The 24,984-nt window shown below is 44.7% G+C and overlaps 2 protein-coding genes across 6 annotated transcripts in view; one reads left to right on the plus strand and one right to left on the minus strand.

Moving 5' to 3' along the window:
- Window positions 1-24,984, plus strand: part of LOC134210979 (uncharacterized) — a 331,489-nt gene that overhangs the window by 258,398 nt on the left and 48,107 nt on the right. The gene's annotated exons all lie outside the window — the stretch shown is intronic.
- On the minus strand, window positions 2,817-4,623 carry LOC134215249 (outer dynein arm-docking complex subunit 1-like). Its single transcript, XM_062694469.1, has one exon. It carries the CDS (start codon window positions 4,536-4,538, stop codon window positions 2,865-2,867), a length of 1,674 nt encoding a protein of 557 aa, XP_062550453.1. The 5' UTR covers window positions 4,539-4,623; the 3' UTR covers window positions 2,817-2,864.

Genomic DNA, 24,984 nt, shown 5'->3' on the forward strand with positions numbered 1-24,984 from the left:
TTCCTACTACACTTGTAGGTAGAGTTGGTCTGCTACTTACCGAGACATATGGATTGGACAAACCATGGTGAGCAATAGCGTATGACATGCTCGGAACTGTTGACAGTGTTGTGACAGCTCCTGCCATAACAACTGCTGAACTCCGCGGCGTAGATTGTTGCAGCGGCGCCGGCGGAGCATTTCTCGGCGACGTTGTTGTCCTTTCCCCGGGTAAAGCTGACTGTGCCATCGTCACTGGCGAAATCAGGTCTTTGAAGTTTGGAGCGAAAGAAATTTCACCAGCTGTATTTTACTGGCCGATTTCCACTGATTGCGCCGAACGTGGGTAATGGTGGTGGATGTACTGCACTAGTTGCCGTAGATGTGAGCCCATTGATGGGAATCCCACCAGGATTGGAGCTCGATATCACTGCGGGCTGTGTATTTATCCACTCCCTGACGTGCACTTCGATGGCTTCTATTACTTTTCCCTTCGCCGTCGTCCTCCAATCGAGCTTGCAACGGCTGGTACTTCTTCTCAATAAACTCCTTCTCTAGAATCATCAAATCTGCTAAGGCTTTATCCCTCCTTTCCTTCGTAAGTCGCATAACCATGTCCTGCATATCCTTTTCCTGCTTCTCTTTCTCTGCTAGAAGTCTAGACCGCAACTCTTTCTCTTCATTCAGGCGTTGCATTTCAAGCCTCAACTTGGCTTCTTTTGCACTCGCCGTAGTAGATTGTGTGTCTGAGGGAGCTGGAGATGCAGAACAGAAAGCACAGATATATGTTCTGCTCTCATCCGCGATACTATTCCCCACACCGGCGCATCTGAAGTGGTACCAGTGATTGCAGCCGTCGCACTGGACCATTCTACTGTCTGCCTCATTCGGTTCGTTGCAACTGCAAGCACGACAGCTCCGATTCTCCGTCGTTTCACCATCTTTACTTGTGACTCCGGTAGGTACTGTCGTCATTCCGTCATTAGAACCGTTATATTCTTAAAGTTTGTTACGGCTCTGGGGGTGATTCGGACCTCTTTCAGCAAACTCTTGTTTGATGGTGATTGAGTTAGCTTTAAGCTGTAATAAATTTTCAATTTAAGTTTAACTTTTTAGGTTTGTATTACTTACAATATAAGTCTTTCACTTCAAATATTCCCTCGCGGTAACAATAGTTTAAGTTTTGTCTAATAGCTGTAAGTTCACATAGTTTGTAAGATGTTATGTTTAAGGATTTATTTCATTTGCGATTACTTACTTTTCTATAGTTTCTTTAAATTTTAAGTATAGTGTTTAGAATAATTATAGCTTTTAATTTAGAATCAAATGTAACGTGTTTTTCACCTTAGAGTCTTTTTTCATTGTCCTTGTTCTGTTGACATTCTATGACACATCTATCCTATCCTGTCACTGCAGCTGTCACAAATTGTCGCACAACCCTATTTAGCCTCTACTGTTACTACGCTGGACTCTGTTACCAATAGAATTGTATTTTCCGATGATACATTATCAAGATGCCTGCCATTGGTAATAAAAAAAAAATCTAAAATACAGTAAAAAATGAATGAATACATATTCGCTGAAAAATTTCATCGGTGCGACGAAAATTGATCGGCTACGCGGCTAATAAATTGCAGCGGCGCGCCGCTCAAACATGGTGGCGACGGCGGCGCACAGCTCTATGTCGGGTACATTAGGGGGTCACACCTGGGTCACACACAAGACTTTAACTTCTTCTTCTTATTGGCATTACATCCCCCACTGAGACATTGCCACCTCGCTACTTAGTGTTCATAGAGCACTTCCACAGTTATTAACCGCGAGGTTTCTGTGCAAATTACCATTCTTGCACTCGTATATAATGAGGCTAACAAGATGATACTTTTATGCTCAGGGAAGTAGAGGCAATTTCCAAACCGAAAATTACCTAGACCGGCACCGGGAATCGAACCCAGCCAACCTCAGAGGGGTATTGCTTTATTGCCGCGCATCTTACCGCTAGGCTAAGGAGGTCCCTGTCATTCGGTTTATGCGGCACCATCCAGCAAAATCTTCGAATTGTTGTTGCAGGAACATTAATGTCGTTCATATACAACAGGAATAAAAGCATTGATGGCTTCATAAGAATTTCAAATGGTTTTTAAACGAAAAATCAAAATGTTTAGTCGTATAATAGAATTAAAGATCTTAATCTTGGTTCAGCAGTTCGTCCTCTTCCGGGAGCAGTCCCAAAACGGAACAGAAGTATTCATCAAAAAGTGCTTCTGCAGAAGCCATTCTCCTGCATCGCGCATCCCCTTCGAGCAAACATAAATAAATCCCTCTCTATCATCTTGAAGGAAAGATATCCCATTAGCCTTCATCATCGTCATATTGGGGGAGCTTCCAGTTCACGTAGTTGGATGTAGGATGATAGCTTTCGCGAGGCAGGTATAGGTATTTTTGGAGGAAATATTTACCCTGGGGAGAACCAGAGCTGGACGCAAACCATGCTTTATTCGAAACGCGATTAGAACGCAATTTATTACAAAAGTTTTCAATTTGCTTCACCAGGGCGGATGTTACGAAACATTTTCTAAGGTGTGAGAACTGTGTTCAACACGTTGTTTGAATTCGTAGGTTGGGTTGTTCATCTTCGTGTTTTTGTAACTATTTAGATGTTGAGTTGAAAACGGTTTTCAATTCAGCATCTAAATAGCTACAAAAAGACGAAAATGAAATCCCCAATCTACAAGTTCTCACACTCTGAAAATTGTTTCATAGATGAAAAGTTTTAGTTTGATTTAATCGCTCATTGAAAGGCTCGTTCTAATTAATAAATCATTATTTAATCAAGATTTAAAATAGCGACTCACTATAATTTCGATTAAACATTGAAAAGGCAATCATTGATACCTCTTGTTAACCAAGATTCTGGACCGTGGAAGTTTGCACTTGCTCAAATTATGCAATCGATACTGCATCTCCGGGGCTCTAACCTTCGCCTTCATTCCTTCCCTGATGTCGATCTTTTCCTTCGGAAGCACAATCGCCTCATCGTACTTATTGACATCCTGTCCTTCGGCGCATTCGGCACACTGCTGCGTTGTCACCACCTCTTCAATACGAACAATATCCTTCGCGTCGCGGGCAATTGGGGTTCTCAACGTTGCTTCATCCTCGGGTTGGAGATGTGTGTAGACCGCGGCCAAACGATCGTTTAGTTGAACTTCCAAGGCAGCCAGGAACCGCTTCACATTTTGTTTAGTTACTTTGCGGTGTTCACCCAACAGATTTTTCACATCTGCACGATCATATCCGACAGTAAGTAATATGTCATCAATTGCTGCAAAATTTTCATCGAGCTCCGAATCATGCAACCTAATTGTATTTTCAAGTTTCTGAGTTTTTTTCGATTCCTCGAGTAATTTTTCGTGCAGATGCTTGAAGGCATTGTCTTGCTTTACTTCTTTTCGTAGTTTCTGTTCTTTCAAGTCATCCACATTTTTATACAAGTCCATGAGAATACAGTTTAGCTGTTCATACTGGTGATTCAATTCGTTCAAATAATTGAAATGTGCAAAGAAAGTGTCTTCCTGCTTCTGATATTTCTCAATCAAATGCTCGATATCATCAACTCCACAGAAAAGTTTTGTCTTCTCAATTATTCTTTCATACAGGTCAAGTTTCTCTCCGTAATCTTCTTTCATCATATTTCTACGATGAACCTCCCTAGGATCCAAGTCACACATATCTCGATGAAATCCCTTGATCCGCAAAAACTCGTGATTCTTCCGGTCGTTATTGATCCGTCGCTGCAGCTCCATCATTTCCTGCATTTGAGATTTCTCCTCCCTGGCCGCATGACTCTTCACGGCATCAATTTTGTGACAGAGCTCCTCGCCCTGATTGAATGCCAATATTGTTCGCTCAATCATGTCTATCAGGAACTTCTTATCGTACCCCAACTGATCGATCATTTTGCGCCAATGCTGATGAAACAGTTTTCTAGCAACCAACATATCCTTAATCACACTCTTCATCTTATGATTCTTGGCAACATTCGTTGCTTCACGTTTCTTCAAATGATACAATCGATCCTCCAACGTCGCCAGCCGCTTCTTGGCCTTGGAAACTCTATTATAGAAGAAGTAATCCGACTGTGACACTTTTTGAAGCTCCTTCCTTTCCTTATCCAGACGCTTCATCTGTGACTCCAGGTGACGAATTTCCGTTCGAATGCCATTCATTTTCAGGTCTAAATCCTCCTGAACGCGAACGTGGGAATCGACCAGCTGCACCTGTCGGTCGTACCTTCGGACGTGACACGGGGCGTACGCCACCTTTAGCTTGGTTTTCAGCTCATTCTTCTCCCGTTGCAGATATTTGAGCTTCTTCTCCAGACATCGCATAATATGTACATCTTTCGAAGCGGCAGTTGAATTGGCGATGTTAAGGTACTGGCGTTGCAAACGTGTTATCTCTTTTTCAAACGTGCGATCGATCTTCAGGCGTTCCTCTGGGCTAAGGTTTTCATCCACCTCCGGTGCGATGAGGAAGCCTTCCTGGGAATCAGACATTCTGTTTGAATCGAGAGAAGAATACACAGAACGTTGACGGAAGAGGCCTTCGATGACAGATGATTTTCAGTTGATCGAAGTAGTCAATGTACCGTTGGCATTCAAATTTGGGACTGAGTCCCGGACTACTATCTTCCCATAAATGCATAATAGTCCCATGAAGAGAGAAAATCAAGCAAGCATGTGACTGTTATGAATTTCTGGGCAGTATAATAAAGAACGACATGTGCCCCCTCAAAGCATACCTATCCGTTGGCCTTCCTACGATCGACATAACTCGGAGAGGGATAGACAGATACGATAGACAGATTGTTTTATATTTGGTCGGGGTTCTGCCAACCCCCACTCAGCGCCAGTGAAAAAATACCAAATGTTATGCCCAAATTTACAAGTAGCAGTGTATTAATAATCCGCATCGATCATTCCTCCACTCAATAAAAGAGGGTATTCTATATCAAATGTGATTTATTTTCCATGCTGTTATTCAGTGTTGATAAAATCATTCATAAAACTCAATCATTGAGCGCTCCCGAGCGAACTAACTTGTTTGCGATTTTAAAATAATGCATCTCGTCTGAGTTTTTCATGCTAAAACGGATCATTTCACTCACCATTTTTGGAAAATGGCGTATACGTCACTTTTCAGATTACGGCAGTGAAGCAGTGATGGGAAATGTCAACAAAATATTACGGGACTGTTATTACTAATTTATTAATAACCTTTTTCAAAAGTTATTTACAATTCGGATTTTTTGATTAACAAGTAATGTTAAAGGATCCTAAAACTTTGTCAAGCAGACAATTGTTCTAAATAAAAAGTGCGGGGCATGAGGACGATTTAAAAAAATGTCACGAATTGTCATGACATCAATGTCTTTTGACTCAAAAGACTCATTATCTAGAAACCCCCCACTAAATTTTTTTTAGGAAATTCACGAGAAATTCCTTGAAGATTTCTTTTCCTCTCTCCAAGATTTACTTCTAGATATTTCTTCGGCTATTCACTCTTCAGGAAGAATCGGGCATTTCCTTCAGGCATGCATTCGAGAGTTCCGTCATGAATACATACGGAATTTCTTCTCAAAATTCTACCAGAAGTTTCTTCAAAAATTTATGACGGAAATCCTCCGATTTAACTCCATAATTGTAAATCCCTTGTAAATCTATCAGTGTTGGGAAAAACTCATAAACGATTCAAATCACTCGTGAGTTGAAACACACCCAACTCAGTACCTGAAAAATCATGGCTGAGTTGAATCATCATAGGTTTTCCTTTGGTCTCGTAAAATAACAGTAAATTAATGTTCAACACATAGAACAATGGATACTCTTGCGTGTGTAAACAATAAATTGCCCCCAAATTGATTATAAACACTTTTTGGAGGGAAATGATTTTTTAGCAAATGATGTAACGGTTTTATTCGGTGGATTTAAAACAAACAACAACGTAAAATGATCCCGAACAAAAACGCCTTAAAAATCTGGCTTAAGCGCCAATCCTAAAAGAGGATTGCCAAATTTCATTTCGTTGCCCGCTAGCTAGTCGGCCACATCGTGGTCCGAAAACCGTTATTGCGGAATCCGCTCAATCATATCCACTTTCAACACTAAACGATTTGTCAACAAAACTTCAAACTAATTACGAAATTTATTAACCGAATCAAACTTCCTCACATTTTACAAAGCTAGCATTTTCACTTCGGATCCAAATTCCGAACTAAAAAAAACCGACCGCTTTGCGCTGCGGAAAAGTAATGCCTGTCATTGATAATGTCACATGCTTTGCAAATCTTCACTACACTTACGTCGGTTTCAGTTACAAGGTGCGTATGATCTCACTCGCCCACATCGTCACCACATGTTGGTTGTTGGTTGTAGTAACAACTACAAATCCCAACCGTTGAGCGATGGTGGTGGGTGGGGAAGTGCTGGCGAACCACTGTCCGTCTGGTCTGCATAGTTCACTCGTTGACTATCCATCCGCAAGGCACCAGCGATGGGTAGGCTTCTACCTACAGCACCCGCGACGACTGCTTGCCGCATCAGCAACTGCACGATGCTGGCTGCTATCCCGGCGACGGCTTCCTCCAAAGCCAAAGTTTGCTGCTTGTCCCGGGATGCTTATTTATAGTCGACTTTCGCCCATCGACTGTAGTGAACTGAGCCCCGATTCGAGTAAAAGTAGTAAAATTCTTCTTTATTGTTTCATTTTCTGTTCTACAATTATTTTTTTTTTTACATGTACAGTGCTCGGCCGGTTTGGCCCTCCAACTTCAATTTTAAATTTTTATGTTTACATTGTTATTTAAGTTTTAAGATATGATATATCATGACGGCCTTTAGGAGGCGCTGGTGTGTTTTTTTTTAAATTTGATAACCTAACTACTATGTACACTAATATTTACAATAAAAAATTTGATAACCTAGATTGGAACTAGCGCCCTAATTGGAGCCTGATCCGAATGCAAGCAACGGACCCTAAACTTTTCTTTACACTCACCAAAGCGTTCATGTAAGGTTTTTATTCCGGCCAGACGGTGGACCTCGGATGTTCTTGTCCTGGGAGGGGTGTTGAGGATCATCCTCAGGAATTTGTTTTGAACCCGTTGAAGTTTGAGGTGGTGGGTTTTAGCGCAGCTCTCCCAGACCGGCATGCCATATTCGATCACAGGGAGGATGATTTGCTTGTAGACAGCAAGCTTATTTTTCAGGGACAATGACGACCGGCGGTTGATCAAAGGGTACAGTAGTTTCAACAAGACGTTACACTTTGTCACCGTTTTGTCAACCTGCTGCCTGAAAAAAAGCTTGCTGTCGAGGGTCAAGCCAAGGTAGTCGGCCTCATTGGCCCATTCCACAGTCGTGCCATTGAGGATGATTTTACAGTCCCCAGGCGGAACAAGTTAAGGGGATTTGGAGTGGGGGAAAATGATGACCTGGGTCTTCGCCGCGTTGATACAGATCTTCCAGCTGGTGAGGTACTCTGTCAGGGCATCCAGGCCTCGTTGGAGTTTTGCCACTAGCGCTCTGATCACTCTACCGTTGTAGACGATGGATGTGTCATCTGCGAACAGAGACAGAATGCCGCCTTCTGGAGGTTCTGGCATGTCGGAGGTGAACAGATTGAAAAGCAGGGGCCCGAGGATACTGCCCTGGGGAACGCCTGCGACGATGTTGTGCGCATTGGAACTCGCTCCGCTGATTGAGACCCGGAATGTCCTTGCCGACAGGTAATTGTTGATGATTTTCACCAGGTAGCTGGGAAGATTGTAGCGTTGTAGTTTGTACACCAGGCCATCATGCCATACATTGTCAAATGCCTTCTCGACATCGAGTAAGGCCATGGCGGATGTTTTCGAGACAAACTTGTTCCGTCTGAGGACGTTGGTAACTCGGGTCAGTTGGTGTACAGTTGACCGACCGCGTCGGAAACCAAACTGTTCCTCGAGCAAGATGTTGAGATTTTCGGCAGACTCAAGTAACCGATGATGAATAGCTTTTTCGAATAGCTTGGATAACCCTGAGAGAAGGCTGATGGGTCGATAACTTTTAGGGGAGGAAGGATCCTTCCCAGGCTTCCGGATGGGGATGACTTTCGCTGACTTCCAGGACGATGGGAAGTAGCTAAGCCGGAGACACTGATTAAAGATCAGCGAGAGGTGCTCGAAGAACGGAGCACTCATGTGTTTGAGCTCGAGATTCAGGATACTGTCGAAGCCTGGGGCCTTCATGTTCTTCGACGATTTGATATAGGCCGTCAATTCGTCAGCTGAGATCTCCAACTCCTCCGAGAAGTCGTTGGGAATCAAATGGATGTTGTTAGCATGCTCGTTGACGGCTGCTTCGTGTGGACTGGCGATGTTCTGTCCAAGATTGTGTGAGCTGACGAAGTGACGACCTATTTCAGCGACCTTCTCTGCAGGAGTTATCAAGCGATCCTTAGAGCCATTATTGTCTAGTGGGATCAAAGGTGGAATGGGCCGAGGCTTGGATTTTAGAATTTTGGTCATTTTCCAGAACGGCTTAGCATAATCTGGGAGAGTGCGGATCTTATTCGAGAAGTCGTTATTTTTGAGGTCCACCATTCTGGCCTTGATAATTTTGTGATTCGATTGCAGCGTGCCTTAAGCTCAGGCAGTCCAGTACGCTGAAACTGCCTGCGAGTGACATTCCGCAATCGAATCAAATCTTTGGTGAGTGTATCGATGTTTAAGGAGTTGCTTACCTGCCGAGCCGTCGGTACGTGTTGCTCTCGGGCCGCCGTGATCGCCTCCTCGATAGCGCACAGCTGGCGGTCGATACTTTCCGGCGTCTCCGGACGCACCTCGTAGTCGACGGTGTTATCGACGCACTGCTGGAAACGCTGCCAGTTCACTCGGTGGTAGTTCCGCCGTAACTGCTGGTGCCGATTGACCGAGGAGCCCAGTTCCGCCACCACCGGATAGTGATCCGAACTGAGCTCCTGGTATACAACCGGCTGCGAGACGTGGTCACTCAGGTTTGTTACGTAGAGGTCGAGCGTTGCGTGGGCACCGGACCGACTCAGCCGAGTGGGGGAATCCGGGCTCAGGATCGTGTAGTGGCCTTCCTCCATGTCGTTGCTCCAGATGGTGCCGTTTCGATTGCCGCGACTGTTGCCCCAGGCTTGATGTTTGGCATTCAAGTCGCCGGCAATGATATACTGGCCTTGCCTCCGCGTCAGCTTGACGATGTCCTCCGAAGGGCAGCCGATGATCCATCGCCGGCTTTGGCTTGCGTTGGACAGTACGCCGCGATGAGCGCGATTGTGCCGATCGAAGTGGTGATTTCGACACCGATGGCCTCGATGACACTGAGCTGGAAGCTTGGAAGCAGACGACAGTTGATGTTGTAGCGAAGAGCGATGGCCACACCACCTCCCCTGGTCGGCCGGTCGAGTCGCACGATGCGGAAGTCCGGGATGTTGATGTTCACCTCCGGTTTTAGGTGCGTTTCGGTGATGAACGCCACGTCTATTTCCTTCTCCTCAAGGAAATCCTTCAGCTCGATTGTTTTGCTCTTTAGCGAGCAAGCGTTCCAGTTGACCAGGCCCACCCTAGCAGCCATTTTCAATGATGAACATGCCAAGTGTGAAGACCTGGTCGAATCGGGTTTTGCAGCCGCGCAGTCGAGTGGCGAGCTGCGCGAAGATCGGCATCAGTTGCTCCGGAGTGTACAGCGGGGCAGATTCTTCCGGTGGGACGGCTTCGTTCTCCGACTGCCGACGGAACCCAGGAGGAGGAAGCGGGGCCATTCGCTGGTGGATGGTGCCGACGATGCTGGAGCTTGGACCGATGCAGGTGCCGCTGCCAGTCGCTTGTGCGGCTGTAGTGGTGGGAGTAGTGGAATCATTCGACGGGGTGCCGTGATAGCTGGAAAGTTCACCTCGTTGATTACAGGAACACGGTTCTTCTTCGGAATGGTCCTGGTGGAAGCCTTCTTCCGGATTTCCAGGAACTCGGCTCGCTTTGGGCAGCCCTTTGTGGTGGCCCGATGTTTGTCGCCACAGTTGGCGCACTTGGGATCGGCCACCTCCATTTTGTCGCACTCGTCAGTCGGATGGGGTTCGCCACACTTGTTGCAGCGCGGCTTCATGCGGCAGTTTCTGGTGCCGTGTCCGAAATTGAAGCAGTTGGTGCATTGCGTGACATCGCGGTGCACTGGCCGATATCGCTCCCAGTCAACGACGGTGTAATTTATAACGCCAACCAGCTTCAGGTCCTTCCAGGTAGTGGAGCCGTGCTCCAGATGGATCAGGTAAAGCTGGTCGCGATATTTCCTCGCCTTGTCGTGACGAGCGATCTTGTGGACGGCTACTGGCTTCAGTCCGCAACTTTCAAGCTCTGCTTGGAGCTCTTCCTCCTTCATGTCGTGAAGTCCTCGCAGCAAAGCCTTGAGCGGCTTCGTGCCGGGATGGTCATGAGTGTAGTACTCATACTTGTGGACCTCGAGGAACTCCACGACGGATTGATGATGGTCCCTGTTGGCCGGCATCACTTTCACGCCCTCGCTGCAGAGCCGAAAAGTACATTTCAGCCCCTTAGCGATCAGCTGGCGAATTTTGGGCGTAAATCCGGCGGATCGCCCTTCACAAACACGGGCGGGCACTTTTCCTTCCGCTCCGGTTGCACCTGCGGCAGCTGCGATTGCTGCTTCTTCCTCTTTTCGGCGGATTGCCGGCGTCATCAAGCGGCAACGGCGAGAACACGTTGCTCTGCAAAGCTGCTTGGAGGTTACCCGCGCCTCCAAGAGCAGTGCGCTTAGGCACTTTTCCAGCGACCGAATCGGCCACCGAGTCTCCCATGACGGGTCCGGGAGAAAATAACGCCAACGCGACAAGCGAAAACGTAAACAGCGAAAGAACGAGAAAAAACACTTCGAAAAAATGCGCGAGCAAAAAACACGTCCGTACGTGTTGCTGTCTCGAACTGGAATGACGACATCTCTAGTAGTAGTAAAATTCTTCTTTATTGTTTCATTTTCTGTTCTACAATTTTTTTTTTTACATGTACAGTGCTCGGCCGGCTTGGCCCTCCAACTTCAATTTTAAATTTTTATGTTTACATTGTTATTTAAGTGTTAATATGATATATCATGACGGCCTTTAGGAGGCGCTGGTGTGTTTTTTTAAATTTGATAACCTAACTACTATGTACACTAATATTTACAATAAGAAATTTGATAACCTAGATTGGAACTAGCGCCCTAATTGGAGCCTGATCCGAATGCAAGCAACGGACCCTAAACTTTTCTTTACACTCACCAAAGCGTTCATGTAAGGTTTTATTCCGGCCAGACGGTGGACCTCGGATGTTCTTGTCCTGGGAGGTGTTGAGGATCATTCTCAGGAATTTGTTTTGGACCCGTTGAAGTTTGAGGTGGTGGGTTTTGGCGCAGCTCTCCCAGACCGGCATGCCATATTCGATCACAGGGAGGATGATTTGCTTGTAGACAGCAAGCTTATTTTCAGGGACAATGACGACCGGCGGTTGATCAAAGGGTACAGTAGTTTCAACAAGACGTTACACTTTGTCACCGTTTTGTCAACCTGTTGCCTGAAAATAAGCTTGCTGTCGAGGGTCAAGCCAAGGTAGCCGGCCTCATTGGCCCATTCCACGGTCGTGCCATTGAGGATGATTTTACAGTCCCCAGGCGGAACAAGTTTAGGGGATTTGGCGTGGGGGGCCATGATGACCTGGGTCTTCGCCGCGTTGATACAGATCTTCCAGCTGGTGAGGTACTCTGTCAGGGCATCCAGGCCTCGTTGGAGTTTTGCCACTAGCGCTCTGATCACTCTACCGTTGTAGACGATGGATGTGTCATCTGCGAACAGAGACAGAATGCCGCCTTCTGGAGGTTCTGGCATGTCGGAGGTGAACAGATTGAAAAGCAGGGGCCCGAGGATACTGCCCTGGGGAACGCCTGCGACGATGTTGTGCGCATTGGAACTCGCTCCGCTGATTGAGACCCGGAATGTCCTTGCCGACAGGTAATTGTTGATGATTTTCACCAGGTAGCTGGGAAGATTGTAGCGTTGTAGTTTGTACACCAGGCCATCATGCCATACATTGTCAAATGCCTTCTCGACATCGAGTAAGGCCATGGCGGATGTTTTCGAGACGAACTTGTTCCGTCTGAGGACGTTGGTAACTCAGGTCAGTTGGTGTACAGTTGACCGACCGCGTCGGAAACCAAACTGTTCCTCGAGCAAGATGTTGAGATTTTCGGCAGACTCAAGTAACCGATGATGAATAGCTTTTCGAATAGCTTGGATAACCCTGAGAGAAGGCTGATGGGTCGATAACTTTTGGGGAGGAAGGATCCTTCCCAGGCTTCCGGATGGGGATGACTTTCGCTGACTTCCAGGACGATGGGAAGTAGCTAAGCCGGAGACACTGATTAAGATCAGCGAGAGGTGCTCAAAGAACGGAGCACTCATGTGTTTGAGCTCGAGATTCAGGATGCTGTCGAAGCCTGGGGCCTTCATGTTCTTCGACGATTTGATATAGGCCGTCAATTCGTCAGTTGAGATCTCCAACTCCTCCGAGAAGTCGTTGGGAATCAAATGGATGTTGTTAGCATGCTCGTTGACGGCTGCTTCGTGTGGACTGACGATGTTCTGTCCAAGATTGTGTGAGCTGACGAAGTGACGACCTATTTCAGCGACCTTCTCTGCAGGAGTTATCAAGCGATCCTTAGAGCCATTATTGTCTAGTGGGATCAAAGGTGGAATGGGCCGAGGCTTGGATTTTAGAATTTTGGTCATTTTCCAGAACGGCTTAGCATAATCTGGGAGAGTGCGGATCTTATTCGAGAAGTCGTTATTTTTGAGGTCCACCATTCTGGCCTTTATAATTTTGTGATTCGATTGCAGCGTGCCTTAAGCTCAGGCAGTCCAGTACGCTGAAACTGCCTGCGAGTGACATTCCGCAATCGAATCAAATCTTTGGTGAGTGTATCGATGTTTAAGGAGTTGCTTACCTGCCGAGCCGTCGGTACGTGTTGCTCTCGGGCCGCCGTGATCGCCTCCTCGATAGCGCACAGCTGGCGGTCGATACTTTCCGGCGTCTCCGGACGCACCTCGTAGTCGACGGTGTTATCGACGCACTGCTGGAAACGCTGCCAGTTCACTCGGTGGTAGTTCCGCCGTAACTGCTGGTGCCGATTGACCGAGGAGCCCAGTTCCGCCACCACCGGATAGTGATCCGAACTGAGCTCCTGGTATACAACCGGCTGCGAGACGTGGTCACTCAGGTTTGTTACGTAGAGGTCGAGCGTTGCGTGGGCACCGGACCGACTCAGCCGAGTGGGGAATCCGGGCTCAGGATCGTGTAGTGGCCTTCCTCCATGTCGTTGCTCCAGATGGTGCCGTTTCGATTGCCGCGACTGTTGCCCCAGGCTTGATGTTTGGCATTCAAGTCGCCGGCAATGATATACTGGCCTTGCCTCCGCGTCAGCTTGACGATGTCCCTCCGAAGGGCAGCCGATGATCCATCGCCGGCTTTGGCTTGCGTTGGACAGTACGCCGCGATGAGCGCGATTGTGCCGACCGAAGTGGTGATTTCGACACCGATGGCCTCGATGACACTGAGCTGGAAGCTTGGAAGCAGACGACAGTTGATGTTGTAGCGAAGAGCGATGGCCACACCACCTCCCCTGGTCGGCCGGTCGAGTCGCACGATGCGGAAGTCCGGGATGTTGATGTTCACCTCCGGTTTTAGGTGCGTTTCGGTGATGAATGCCACGTCTATTTCCTTCTCCTCAAGGAAATCCTTCAGCTCGATTGTTTTGCTCTTTAGCGAGCAAGCGTTCCAGTTGACCAGGCCCACCCTAGCAGCCATTTTCAATGATGAACATGCCAAGTGTGAAGACCTGGTCGAATCGGGTTTGCAGCCGCGCAGTCGAGTGGCGAGCTGCGCGAAGATCGGCATCAGTTGCTCCGGAGTGTACAGCGGGGCAGATTCCTCCGGTGGGACGGCTTCGTTCTCCGACTGCCGACGGAACCCAGGAGGAGGGAGCGGGGCCATTCGCTGGTGGATGGTGCCGACGATGTTGGAGCTTGGACCGATGCAGCTGCCGCTGCCAGTCGCTTGTGCGGCTGTAGCGGTGGGAGTATTGGAATCACACGACGGGGAGCAGGGATGGCTGGAAAGTTCACCTCGTTGATTACAGGAACACGGTTCTTCTTCGGCATGGTCCTGGTGGAAGCCTTCTTCCGGATTTCCAGGAACTCGGCTCGCTTTGGGCAGCCCTTTGTGGTGGCCTGATGTTTGTCGCCACAGTTGGCGCACTTGGGATCTGCCACCTCCATTTTGTCGCACTCGTCAGTCGGATGGGGTTCGCCACACTTGTTGCAGCGCGGCTTCATGCGGCAGTTCCTGGTGCCGTGCCCGAAATTGAAGCAGTTGGTGCATTGCGTTACATCGCGGTGCACTGGCCGATATCGCTCCCAGTCAACGACGGTGTAATTTATAACGCCAACCAGCTTCAGGTCCTTCCAGGTAGTGGAGCCGTGCTCCAGATGGATCAGGTAAAGCTGGTCGCGATATTTCCTCGCCTTGTCGTGACGAGCGATCTTGTGGACGGCTACTGGCTTCAGTCCGCAACTTTCAAGCTCTGCTTGGAGCTCTTCCTCCTTCATGTCGTGAAGTCCTCGCAGCAAAGCCTTGAGCGGCTTCGTGCCGGGATGGTCATGAGTGTAGTACTCATACTTGTGGACCTCGAGGAACTCCACGACGGATTGATGATGGTCCCGGTTGGCCGGCATCACTTTCACGCCCTCGCTGCAGAGCCGAAAAGTACATTTCAGCCCCTTAGCGATCAGCTGGCGAATTTTGGGCGTAAATCCGGCGGATCGCCCTTCACAAACACGGGCGGGCACTTCTCCTTCCGCTCCGGTTGCACCTGCGGCAGCTGCGATTGCTGCTTCTTCCTCTTTTCGGCGGATTGCCGGCGTCATCAAGCGGCAACGGCGAGAACACGTTGCTCTGCAAAGCTGCTTGGAGGGTTACCTGCGCCTCCAAGAGCAGTGCGCTTAGGCACTTTTCCCACGACCGAATCGGCCACCGAGTTTCCCATGACGGGTCCGGGAGAAAATAACGCCAACGTGACGAAGCGAAACGTAAACAGCGAACGAACGAGAAAAAAACACTTAGAAAAATGCGCGAGCAAAAACACGTCCGTACGTGTTGCTGTTTCGAACTGATGAGATGATGCCCCGATTCGATGCATGGAGGCTTCTTTTATACCCTCGCTAGGTACCGATCGTTCGCTTTGCTTTGTGTGAGAAGGCTTGATGCAGCGTATTGTAGCGAATGTATTACATTTAGATGCGCAATTCACAGTGTGTCGTGATGAACAAATCTTGACACATATTAAAGATGCGCAAATTTAATATTTTGTTGACAAAATCGTTACAATGAGTGAAATGATCCGTTTTAGCATGAGAAACTCAGACGTGATGCATTAATTTAAAATCGCATACGAGTTAGTTCGCGCGGGAGCGCTCAATGATTGAGTTTTATGAATGATTTTACCAACTCTGAAATATATAAGAAATTCCTTCGGAAATTCTTCTAGGAACTTCTCCGGGCATTCCTCTCGGAACTCTTCCTTTAATTCCTCCGGGATTACTTCCAAGAAATTTTCCGGGAATACCTCCAAACATTCAATAGCGAAATCATATAGCATTCCAATCTAGAATTCTTTTCGCATTTACTTCAGAATATCCTTCAAGAAATCCTCTAGAAATATCTTCATGAATTTCTCCTGGAATTCGTCCAAGTATTTCCCAGATATTCTTACAGGTATTTTTCGGGGTTTCTTCAGGTACTTCTCCAGGAATTCCTTCAGGAATTTCTCCGGGAGATTTTCCGCGGAAGTGTACTAGAATTCCTTCCGGACTTCACTCGGAATTTACTCGGATATCTGCCAAGAGTTATTCCAGAAATTTCTTCGAAACAATCCGCAGAGATTTTCTTCAGCAATTCATCTGGGAATACTTTCAGGATTTCATCATCATCATTTTTTCGGAAATTCCTTTAGGAACTTCTCTAAGAATTATTTCAGGACTTCCATGTGGGAATTCGTGCTTGTGGGAGTTCCTCCGGGAGTTCTTCCAGGAGTTTTTCCAAGAAATTCTCCGGTAATACTTCACAGGGAATTCCTGGACGATATTTGGCAGGAATTTCACGGGAAATGGGATTTTGGAAGTTTCCTTCAGAAATATTTTTCCTCTTCCTCTAGGGTATTCCACCGGATGTTCCTCTGAAGTTCCACCAGTAGTTCTTTTGGGAATTCAATCAGGTTTTCTTCCAGGAGTTCATTTAGGATTTCTTTAGTCATTTATCTACAAATTCCTCCAGAAAATCCTCGGAGAATTTCTCTGGGAGTTCTTACGGGAATTCCTCCGGGAGGTTCTTTTAAGAATTTTTCCAGGAGTTCCTCCTGGAATTCTTACGGAAGTTCCTTTGGGAGTTCATCCTAGAACTCTTACGAGAGTTTCTCCAGGATTTCCTCCGGAAATTCTTCCTGTAGTTCTTCAAGAAAATTCTCTAGAAGTTCCACCGGCTGTTCCTCCGAAAATTCCTCTGATAATTTCTCCGGGAATTCCTATAGAAAATCCCCGGGAGTTCCTCCAAAAATTGCTCTGGGAGTTCTGCCGTGAGTTGCTTTTCACAGAAACACCTTGAGAGACTGCCGGTGAGACTCCCGGAGGGATTCTCGTAGAAACTGCTGGTGGATCTCCTGGAGGAGCTCCTGTAAGAACTCCCAGAGAAATTCTCCGAGGATTTTCTGGAGGAAAGGAGGGAAAAAGCCTGAATAATTTCCTGGAATAGCTTCTGGTGGAACTCCTGGAGAAATTTCCGGAGAAACTTCCGGATGAATTTCAGGTGGAATTCCTGGAGGAACCCTCGAAGGAATTTTCTGGAAGAATTTCTGAAGAAACTCTCGGGATAATTTTCAAAGGAACCCCGGGGAAACTACCAGAAGAAGAAGCCTAAATAAATTCCAATTCTGCTGAAATTCCCGGAAGAATTTTCAGAGGAACTGCCGAAAGAACTACCGGAATACTTCTCGAAGGAAATCCTAGAGAAATTCTTGGTGGAAATGCCGGTGGAACTCCTGGAAGAATTCCAGGAGGAATTTTCGGAGTAACTCCTGGAGGATCTCCCAGTGGAAATCTTGAAGTTTCCACCGGAATTCTTTCAGGATTTCATTGCGAATTAATCTGGAAATTCCTCCGAAAATTCCATTGTTGATTTCATTTTCGGTATAATTTCTGTATAAATTTCCGGTGGAATTCCTGGAGAAATTCTTTGAAATTAGAAGAAGTTATTCGAAACAATTCACGGAAAATTTTATGGAATTTACACAAGAAATTCGAAGATTTTTCGTGAAATTCTCAGAAATTCTGTGAAATTTCCACGGAATATTCTTATTCTTAAAAATTATGGGAAACAGCACGAAATTATTTGAATTATTGCAGAGAATTCTGCAGAACTTATAAAGAAGTTCGTGAAGATTTTCTTGGAGTAAATAGTGGTGGAATTTGCGGATAAATTCCCGGCAAAATTTATGGTGGAATTCCTGAAGACACTGCCGAAGAAGTTGCTGGAGGCATTCCTAAAGAATCCCTGATAGAATTTCGGATAGAATGCCAGGAGCAATTGTCGAAGGAATTCCTGGAGAAAGCTTGCATATTGATTTTTCTGCCTATTTTATAATAAATATTATTTCAGAGAGGATTTGCTTAGAAATTCAGATGTATGGTTCTAGTTTTCTTAAACTTATGGAAGAATGCAGGATTTTTATAATAATTGTTATGTTATAGCCGATTTTATATTCTTTCTGAATACTAAGTTCATTAATACTTTTCTCACTTTATTTGAAAATATCTTTTGAGCAATAAATCACGCATTTTCAAATCCATTATTGTTTTAATCATTATTGTTTCGATTTGGTTTCATGTGTTAGTATTCATGTGTTTTTATAAAACTACTATAAAACTACGATTTAGAAGACAAAAAAAGTTGGCCCATCTTCTCGAAATCCTGGCTACGCCCATGTTGAGGAAAGTAATTTATCACACAGAACTGAATCCGATTTGCATCCGCGAGGCCCTTTCAACGGTAAACATCAATATAAACAATACTAATTTTGTTTTTTTCTGCACATAAGCCCAGTGACAGTCGAATGAATGAATTGGTGGAGCAGTCGTTTGACTATGTCATTCTATGTTTTGAATAATCATGCGATGTTTGACAAAATTCGGACTGAAGTTGCTTCATGCAGATGAATATTTTATGCTCTGCTTTTGACACTAATTCGGCTCTCACTCCGCTAATTTCAGAGCAATGACCTATTAGAAAAAGTTTTAGGATCCTTTAAGGGCTACATGTTTTAATAAAACACAATTATAAATTACTTGCGAAAAAAGTTATTAACAAATCTGTCCCATGACATCGAAATGACATTTCCCGTCATTTCTGAAGTACCATCGATTAGCAATCATCAGTGGATGCAGCTCTCTATCCACAATATTCTTGCATATCCAAACTTTTGAGTAATTACTGTTAGTTATTCGAAAGGTGCACTATTTGTTGCTAATCGGTTCTTTTCGGAACCACCGTTCTATACAAGGAAAGGATGAACCGAGACGAATTTTGTTCAAAGTGCAAATTAATCGCTTATCGACAGCTGACGAATCACGAGCTCGTGTCAGAGGGGTACGCTGCACAAATTAATTCGCATGGATGGCACCAGTAGCAGTCAAGTGTAATTTTCTCTCATGATTCTTATTTGGTTTTGTTGCTGTTTTATGCTTGGAAAGGCCAGGCCCGTACTAAGCTGTCGTTTTTAACACAAAATAACTTACGTCAAAATTGGCATCTTCCGAATGGTCAGATCTTCATGGTACATATAACAATAGAATAGAGATAAAAGAATGTAAAAAAAAAACTCGGAGAAAAAACAAAAGTATTAGACGTTGGATGGATGAGCTAAGAAAAGTATAAATAGCCTGCATGTAGACAACATCACGATTAGAGATGTCGAAAATTAATCGATTATCTCGATTAATCGTTGTGATAATCGATTAATTTTGAATCGATTATTACCCAAGGACTAATCGATTCAATAATCGAGAAGAGTCAACAGTAATCGATTAGTTACTAATCGATTAATCGGGATTTTACGACATCATAAGGATGTCGCAAATTAAGTAATTACTTCGATTAATCGATTCATCGTTGTGATAATCGATTAATTTTGAATCGATTACTACCCAACGATTAATCGATTCAATAATCGATAAGAATCGAGAGTGATCGATTAGTTACTAATCGATTAATCGAGATTTTACGACATCTCTAATCACGATCTCCCGAAACACCGCGTACTTTCCTGAAGGGTTGTTTACCTCGGGTTACAAGGGTATCCAATAGTCGCTCTCTGGAGGCGTAATTTTCTAAACAGAATCGAATTATGTGATCGATGTCATCGTAAACGTTATACTGAATTGTACGTCTTCTAAATTCTGTCCCTCTGGGACAGCGCCGCCTCGCAGCTTAGTGTGCATAAAGCGCGCGTCTTACCGCACGGCTATGGAGGGCCCCACGTTTTTAAATATTTCTCCTAACTACCTCTCCTTTTCAGCAATGAACCATCACCCTCTTCATAATCGTTTCCTCAAGATGAAGAATACGTGTTCCGAATTTGGTTGAAATCGGAGGTTCAGGAGTTACACGGAGTTAATCGATAGCTAAACAGTACCCCTCCCTAACACTCTCCCCTTTTTCTAATGATGCTCCCACTATATCTATAACTATTTCATTAGGGCATATGTGTTCCAAATTTGGCGAAAATTTGTCAAGGGTTTCAGATGGTAAACTGAATTGTTCATTTCCAAATAAAACCCCTCCCCACACCCCACAAGATTAAAGAACCCGACATATCATCGTATTTTTGAGATAAAGAATGTGTGTTCCAAATTTGGTTTAAATTGATCAATGCGTTAATATATAAAGAATGAAGAGCTAAGGGGGGCCTTCTTAGCCGTGCGGTAAGACGCGCGGCTACAAAGCAAGACCATGCTGAGTTCGGCAATTCGGATTGGAATAGGCAATTCGCATTGGAAATTGTCTCGACTTCCCTGGACATAAATGTATCATCGTGTAAGTCTCATGATATACGAATTCAAAAATGGTTACTTGGCTTAGAAACCACGCAGTTAATAACTGTGGAAGTGCTTAAGGTGGTTATACAACAAAGCCACAATTCGGCCATCTTAAAAACCACGTGCTTTTTCTTGTGGTTTTTCAAGAGCACGAATTGAGAGAACCACAATGCCCATGGGGATGAAACATTCGTAGATCGTTTGCTTACTTGTGCTAAACAATCGACTTCAATTTCAGCATTGTACGAAAATTATTACGCTAGATTTGATCTTTTAATAATAGGAGTAGAAAACCGTGTGGTGAATTTGAAATTCACCACATGGCTTGATTGTATAATCACCTTAATGAACACTAAGCTGCGCGGCGGTTCTGTTCGGTTCGGTTCGGTTCAATAAGAAGAAGAAGAAGAAGAAGAAAGAGCTGAGCAGAATAAATACGTAGGGGAAGGGGGGGCAAAATGCCCTAGCTAAGCAAACATTGATTTATTGTCTTATTTGTAACGCTATTCATGGGTATTTTTACATTATGCAACAGTTAAACAAGATAGCTAGTTGATGTCATTCAAAAATTGTCAAAAATCTCAATCATATTGATAATATTCACATTTTAAAAAAGTGGTGATATTCTGTTGCCGGAAAACTCATGAGGCAAAACGCCTTTCAGCTGGCAACTACTAGGGAACAAATTACCATGCGTCGGCGAATCAGCATTCTGGTATGGATAGTGCGTGGAGACGCAAGTACATTGTAGGTTTGCGCCACTAGGGCGTTTTGCCTCGCCAAAATGTTAGATGTTTCTTCAAAATGTGGAAATTTTCGGTTTTTCCGACCTTCCCATACACTATTTTGAAACTTTTTTCGCCTAACCTACATAATTTTAGATCTAGTTTTGTTACGGCCATCTTAATGACGGTAAATATGACGGAAACCACAAAAGGCGTTTTGCATCGGGGGGGCGTTTTGGGGCCTCTTCCCCTATGTCTATTCTCCTCAAAACAGAAATTCGCATACAGCAAAAAATCACATTTCAACCATTCGCATATTTCTTGTCCGGATTGCTTTAACAAGCATTCATTGGGGAAATGGTTTGACAAATTGACTTGCTAGGCTTTGTCAAGCCCACTTGACACAATAGGCAGAGTCGCAAATCACAGTAAACTTCCACATCCATATGCAAATAAAATGTTTATCTAACCCAATTGACTGGAATGCTTGCTTCCTTCAATGGTCCATCCAGCATCGTCTCCAACATTGGTTCACATGCAACGGTGAAAAGGCTAAAGGAATGTAGAGACTTTTGGGAATGCTAGCTCGGATTTCTGTTTGAGATTGTTATTCAGTAATATATGCATAATTTAAGTTATGAGCGGATGCTGTGATCTACGAAGGAAAACGAAAACTCTACCTTGGAAAAAGTTTCAATCAAAATCTAAAGCATTAGCACCATTTTATTATCGAACAACAAAGTACACAGACTATTTTCATCTGAGTTTATTTTCCGTTGATCTTTTTTTTCGCTCGCGAGGACTGCATCTGCGTTCTCAAGACTGGGGTACATTTTGCGATTACACAAATCGAAAATCGTAGCGAAAACATAGACTTTGAACGTTGATATCTCAGTTCTTAAAAAGAACAGTTTGTGACTGTCATAAGACGAGTTTATACAATCCCATTGAATTCCACCACTTAATTGTATCTTGACAGATACGTATTTCGACTTCAACGGTAAGGCCGTCTTCAGTGTCTCGTACTTGACTCGACTCGAGGGAGGGATTGTATAAACTCGTCTTATGACAGGTGAAAACATTCCACTAAAAAGCTCAAAATAATTTTCTTAACAGTTTGTGATTTGAATGATGATTATCGACCGGCGAGATTCCATTTGTTCTTTATGTTCTAAATTTTATGTACAATGTAGGTAATCAAAAGCCTAACCTGCTTCTCTTAATAATTTTAAAATACATATCATTTTTTTTTAATCTTGCGTTTATTTAGAAGGCTCATTTGACATTTGGCGTTACGGAGCCGGAAATATGTTTTTTTTTGTACAATTTATTTTACAATTCTTGTGATTCTTACAACTAAAGTTAGTTTGGGTAGCCGTCGTACACGCGACTGACTCGAGGTTAGGGATCACAAATACACAATAGGAATAGGAGGGGTAGGGTTTTAAAATTATTGATTGCGATGTTGTTGCTTTGGTTTGAAGGTGGTTTTTGCATTGATCTGTAATCATTTTGTATCATTTTGAAATTATTAAAATTATTTAGGGAATTACATCCCATATCTTGCTGTGATTTTTTTTCGTGATTCTACTTTTTCTTTTTTGGCTTTTCTCCTAGCGTAGCGGTTCTCAACCTTTTCCTTTAGAGGTACCACTTCGAACTTTTGCATTTATTGAGGGAGGGTACCCCTATTATTTTTTCGCTGTAATTAAAAAATAACGTAACCCTCAAGATATATGCAAAACGGACATGAAAACTAACGGGATATATGGCTCTCCAAAAAGTTGTTTGAAATATTCATTGTTCCGTGAAACTATCCAATCAAATTACGTTTACACATGAAGCTTCCTACAAGACGTTGAGGACTCTTTGAGCCTTAAAAGAAGGCCTCCGAGCATGTCAAAAAGACGCTTCTTGGCCCCTTGAAAGAAGGGCTGCAAGCCAAAGGGTTGGAGGCTTCCGAGCCTCTTGAAAGGAGGCTCCCGAACCTCTTGAAAGGAGGCTTCCGAGCCTCTTGAAAGGAAACGAACGGAAAAGGGGCTTTTTGAGGGTTTCACAAAAATTAGGGTGGGTCACATTTAAAACAAAAATAAAACTTTTTCATTTGCAGAGATACGGGTATACATACAATGTTCCAAATTCTGCATAAGATCGGGGAAGGGTTATTTGGCCGAAACCCATTCGGCCGAAAGCCATTTAGCCGAAAGCCACTAGGACGAAAGTTGTTTGGCCGAACAGACCATTGGGTCGTTTGACAGAAAGGGTCATTTGGCCGAAAGGGTTGATTGGCCGAGAGGGCCATTTGGCCGAATGGGTCATTTGGCCGAAAGGGTCATTTGGCCGAAAGGGTTGTTTGGCCGAAAGAGTCGTGTGGCCGAAATAATCATTTGCCAAAAAGGGTCATTTGGCCGAAAGGATCATTTGGCCGTAAGGGTCGTTTGGCCGAAAGGGTTATTTGGCCGAAAGGGTCATTTGACTGAAAGAGTCATTTGGCCGAATGGGTCTTTTGGCCGAAAGGATTATTTGGCCGAAAGGGTCGTTTGGACGAATGGGTCATTTTGCCGAATAGGTCATTCAGCCGAATAGGACATTTGGCCGAATAGGTCATTTAGCCAAATAGTTGATTGAAAAGTGAGAGTCATTTCTCACTTCTCACTCGTCATTCCTCACTTCTCGCTGTCAGAAGTGAGAAGCGCGAAGTGAGTATTGAGACGTTTCACTTTTCACTCCTCATTTCTCACTTCTCGCTGTAAAAAGAGAGGAGTGAAAAGTGAGTAGTGAGACGTCTCACTACTCACTTTTTACAGCGAGAAATGAGGAGTGAGGAGTGAGACGTCTCATTTCTCACTCTTCATGTTTCTCTTCTCACTGTAAAAAGTAAGAAGCGTGAAGTGAGTAGTGATAAAAGAAGAGTGAGAAGTTAGAGTCTCACTTCTCACTCCTCATTTCTCGCTTCTCACTGTTAAAAAAGAGGAGCACGAAGTGATTAGTGACACGTCTCTCTTCTGATTCCTAATTTCTCACTTTTCAATAAACTTTTCGGCTAAATGACCTATTCGGCCAAATGTCATATTCGGCCAAACGACCCTTTCGGCCAAATGACCTTTTCGGCCAAACGACCCTGTCGGCCAAATGACAGTTTCAGCCAAACGACTCTTTCGGCCAAATGACCCTTTCGGCCTAATGACTCTTTCGGCCAAATGACTCTTTCGGCCAAACAACCCTTTCGGCCAAACGACCCTTTCGGCCAAACGACCCTTTCATCCAAACGAACCTTTCAGCCAAATGACCCTTTCGCCAAATGACCCTTTCGGCCAAACGAACCTTTCAGCCAAATGACCCTGTCACCAAATGACCCTTTTGGCCAAACGACCCTTACGGCTAAACGACCCTTTAGACCAAACCACCCTTTCGGCCAAAGGACCCAAAGCCAAATGGCTTTCGGCCGAATGGGTTTCGGCCAAATGACCCTTCTCCCAATCTCTTATTTTTCTTCTTCTTCTTATTAGCATTACATCCTCACACTGGAACAGAGCCGTCTCGCAGCTTAGTGTTCATTAAGCACTTCCACAGTGATTAGCTGCGAGGTTTCTAAGCCAAGTTACCATTACTGCATTCGTATATCAAGAGGCTAACACGATGATACTTTTATGCCCAGGGAAGTCGAGACAATTTCCAAACCGAAATTACCTAGACCGGGATTGGGAATCGAACCCAGCCACCCTCAGCTTGGTCTTGCTTTATAGCCGCGCGTTATACCGCACGGCTGAGGAGGGCCCCAATCTCCCAATCTCTGTTACTTTTGAATGTACGAATGAAAAAATCTGATTCACAGATATAGAGTAGAGTGGGGCAAGAGTACGCACTTAGTTTTCAATCGAACATGGGGACCTTATGAAACAATCAACTGCATATCAAATCAGTGTCGATGATTCGTATACTCTACCTTTATGTTACTCAGTGGAAAAAATAATGGATGTAATTAAATTCATTTTAGCAGATCCCTTATTGCAAGACATCTAAACAA

The sequence above is a fragment of the Armigeres subalbatus genome, chromosome 2 (genome assembly GCF_024139115.2).
Source record: "Armigeres subalbatus isolate Guangzhou_Male chromosome 2, GZ_Asu_2, whole genome shotgun sequence".
NCBI classification, from domain to species: Eukaryota; Metazoa; Arthropoda; class Insecta; order Diptera; family Culicidae; genus Armigeres; species Armigeres subalbatus.

Excerpts from the sequence above, each read along its gene's own strand:
- LOC134215249 (XM_062694469.1), bottom strand. The coding sequence starts at position 4,538 with ATGTCTGATTCCCAGGAAGGCTTCCTCATCGCACCGGAGGTGGATGAA.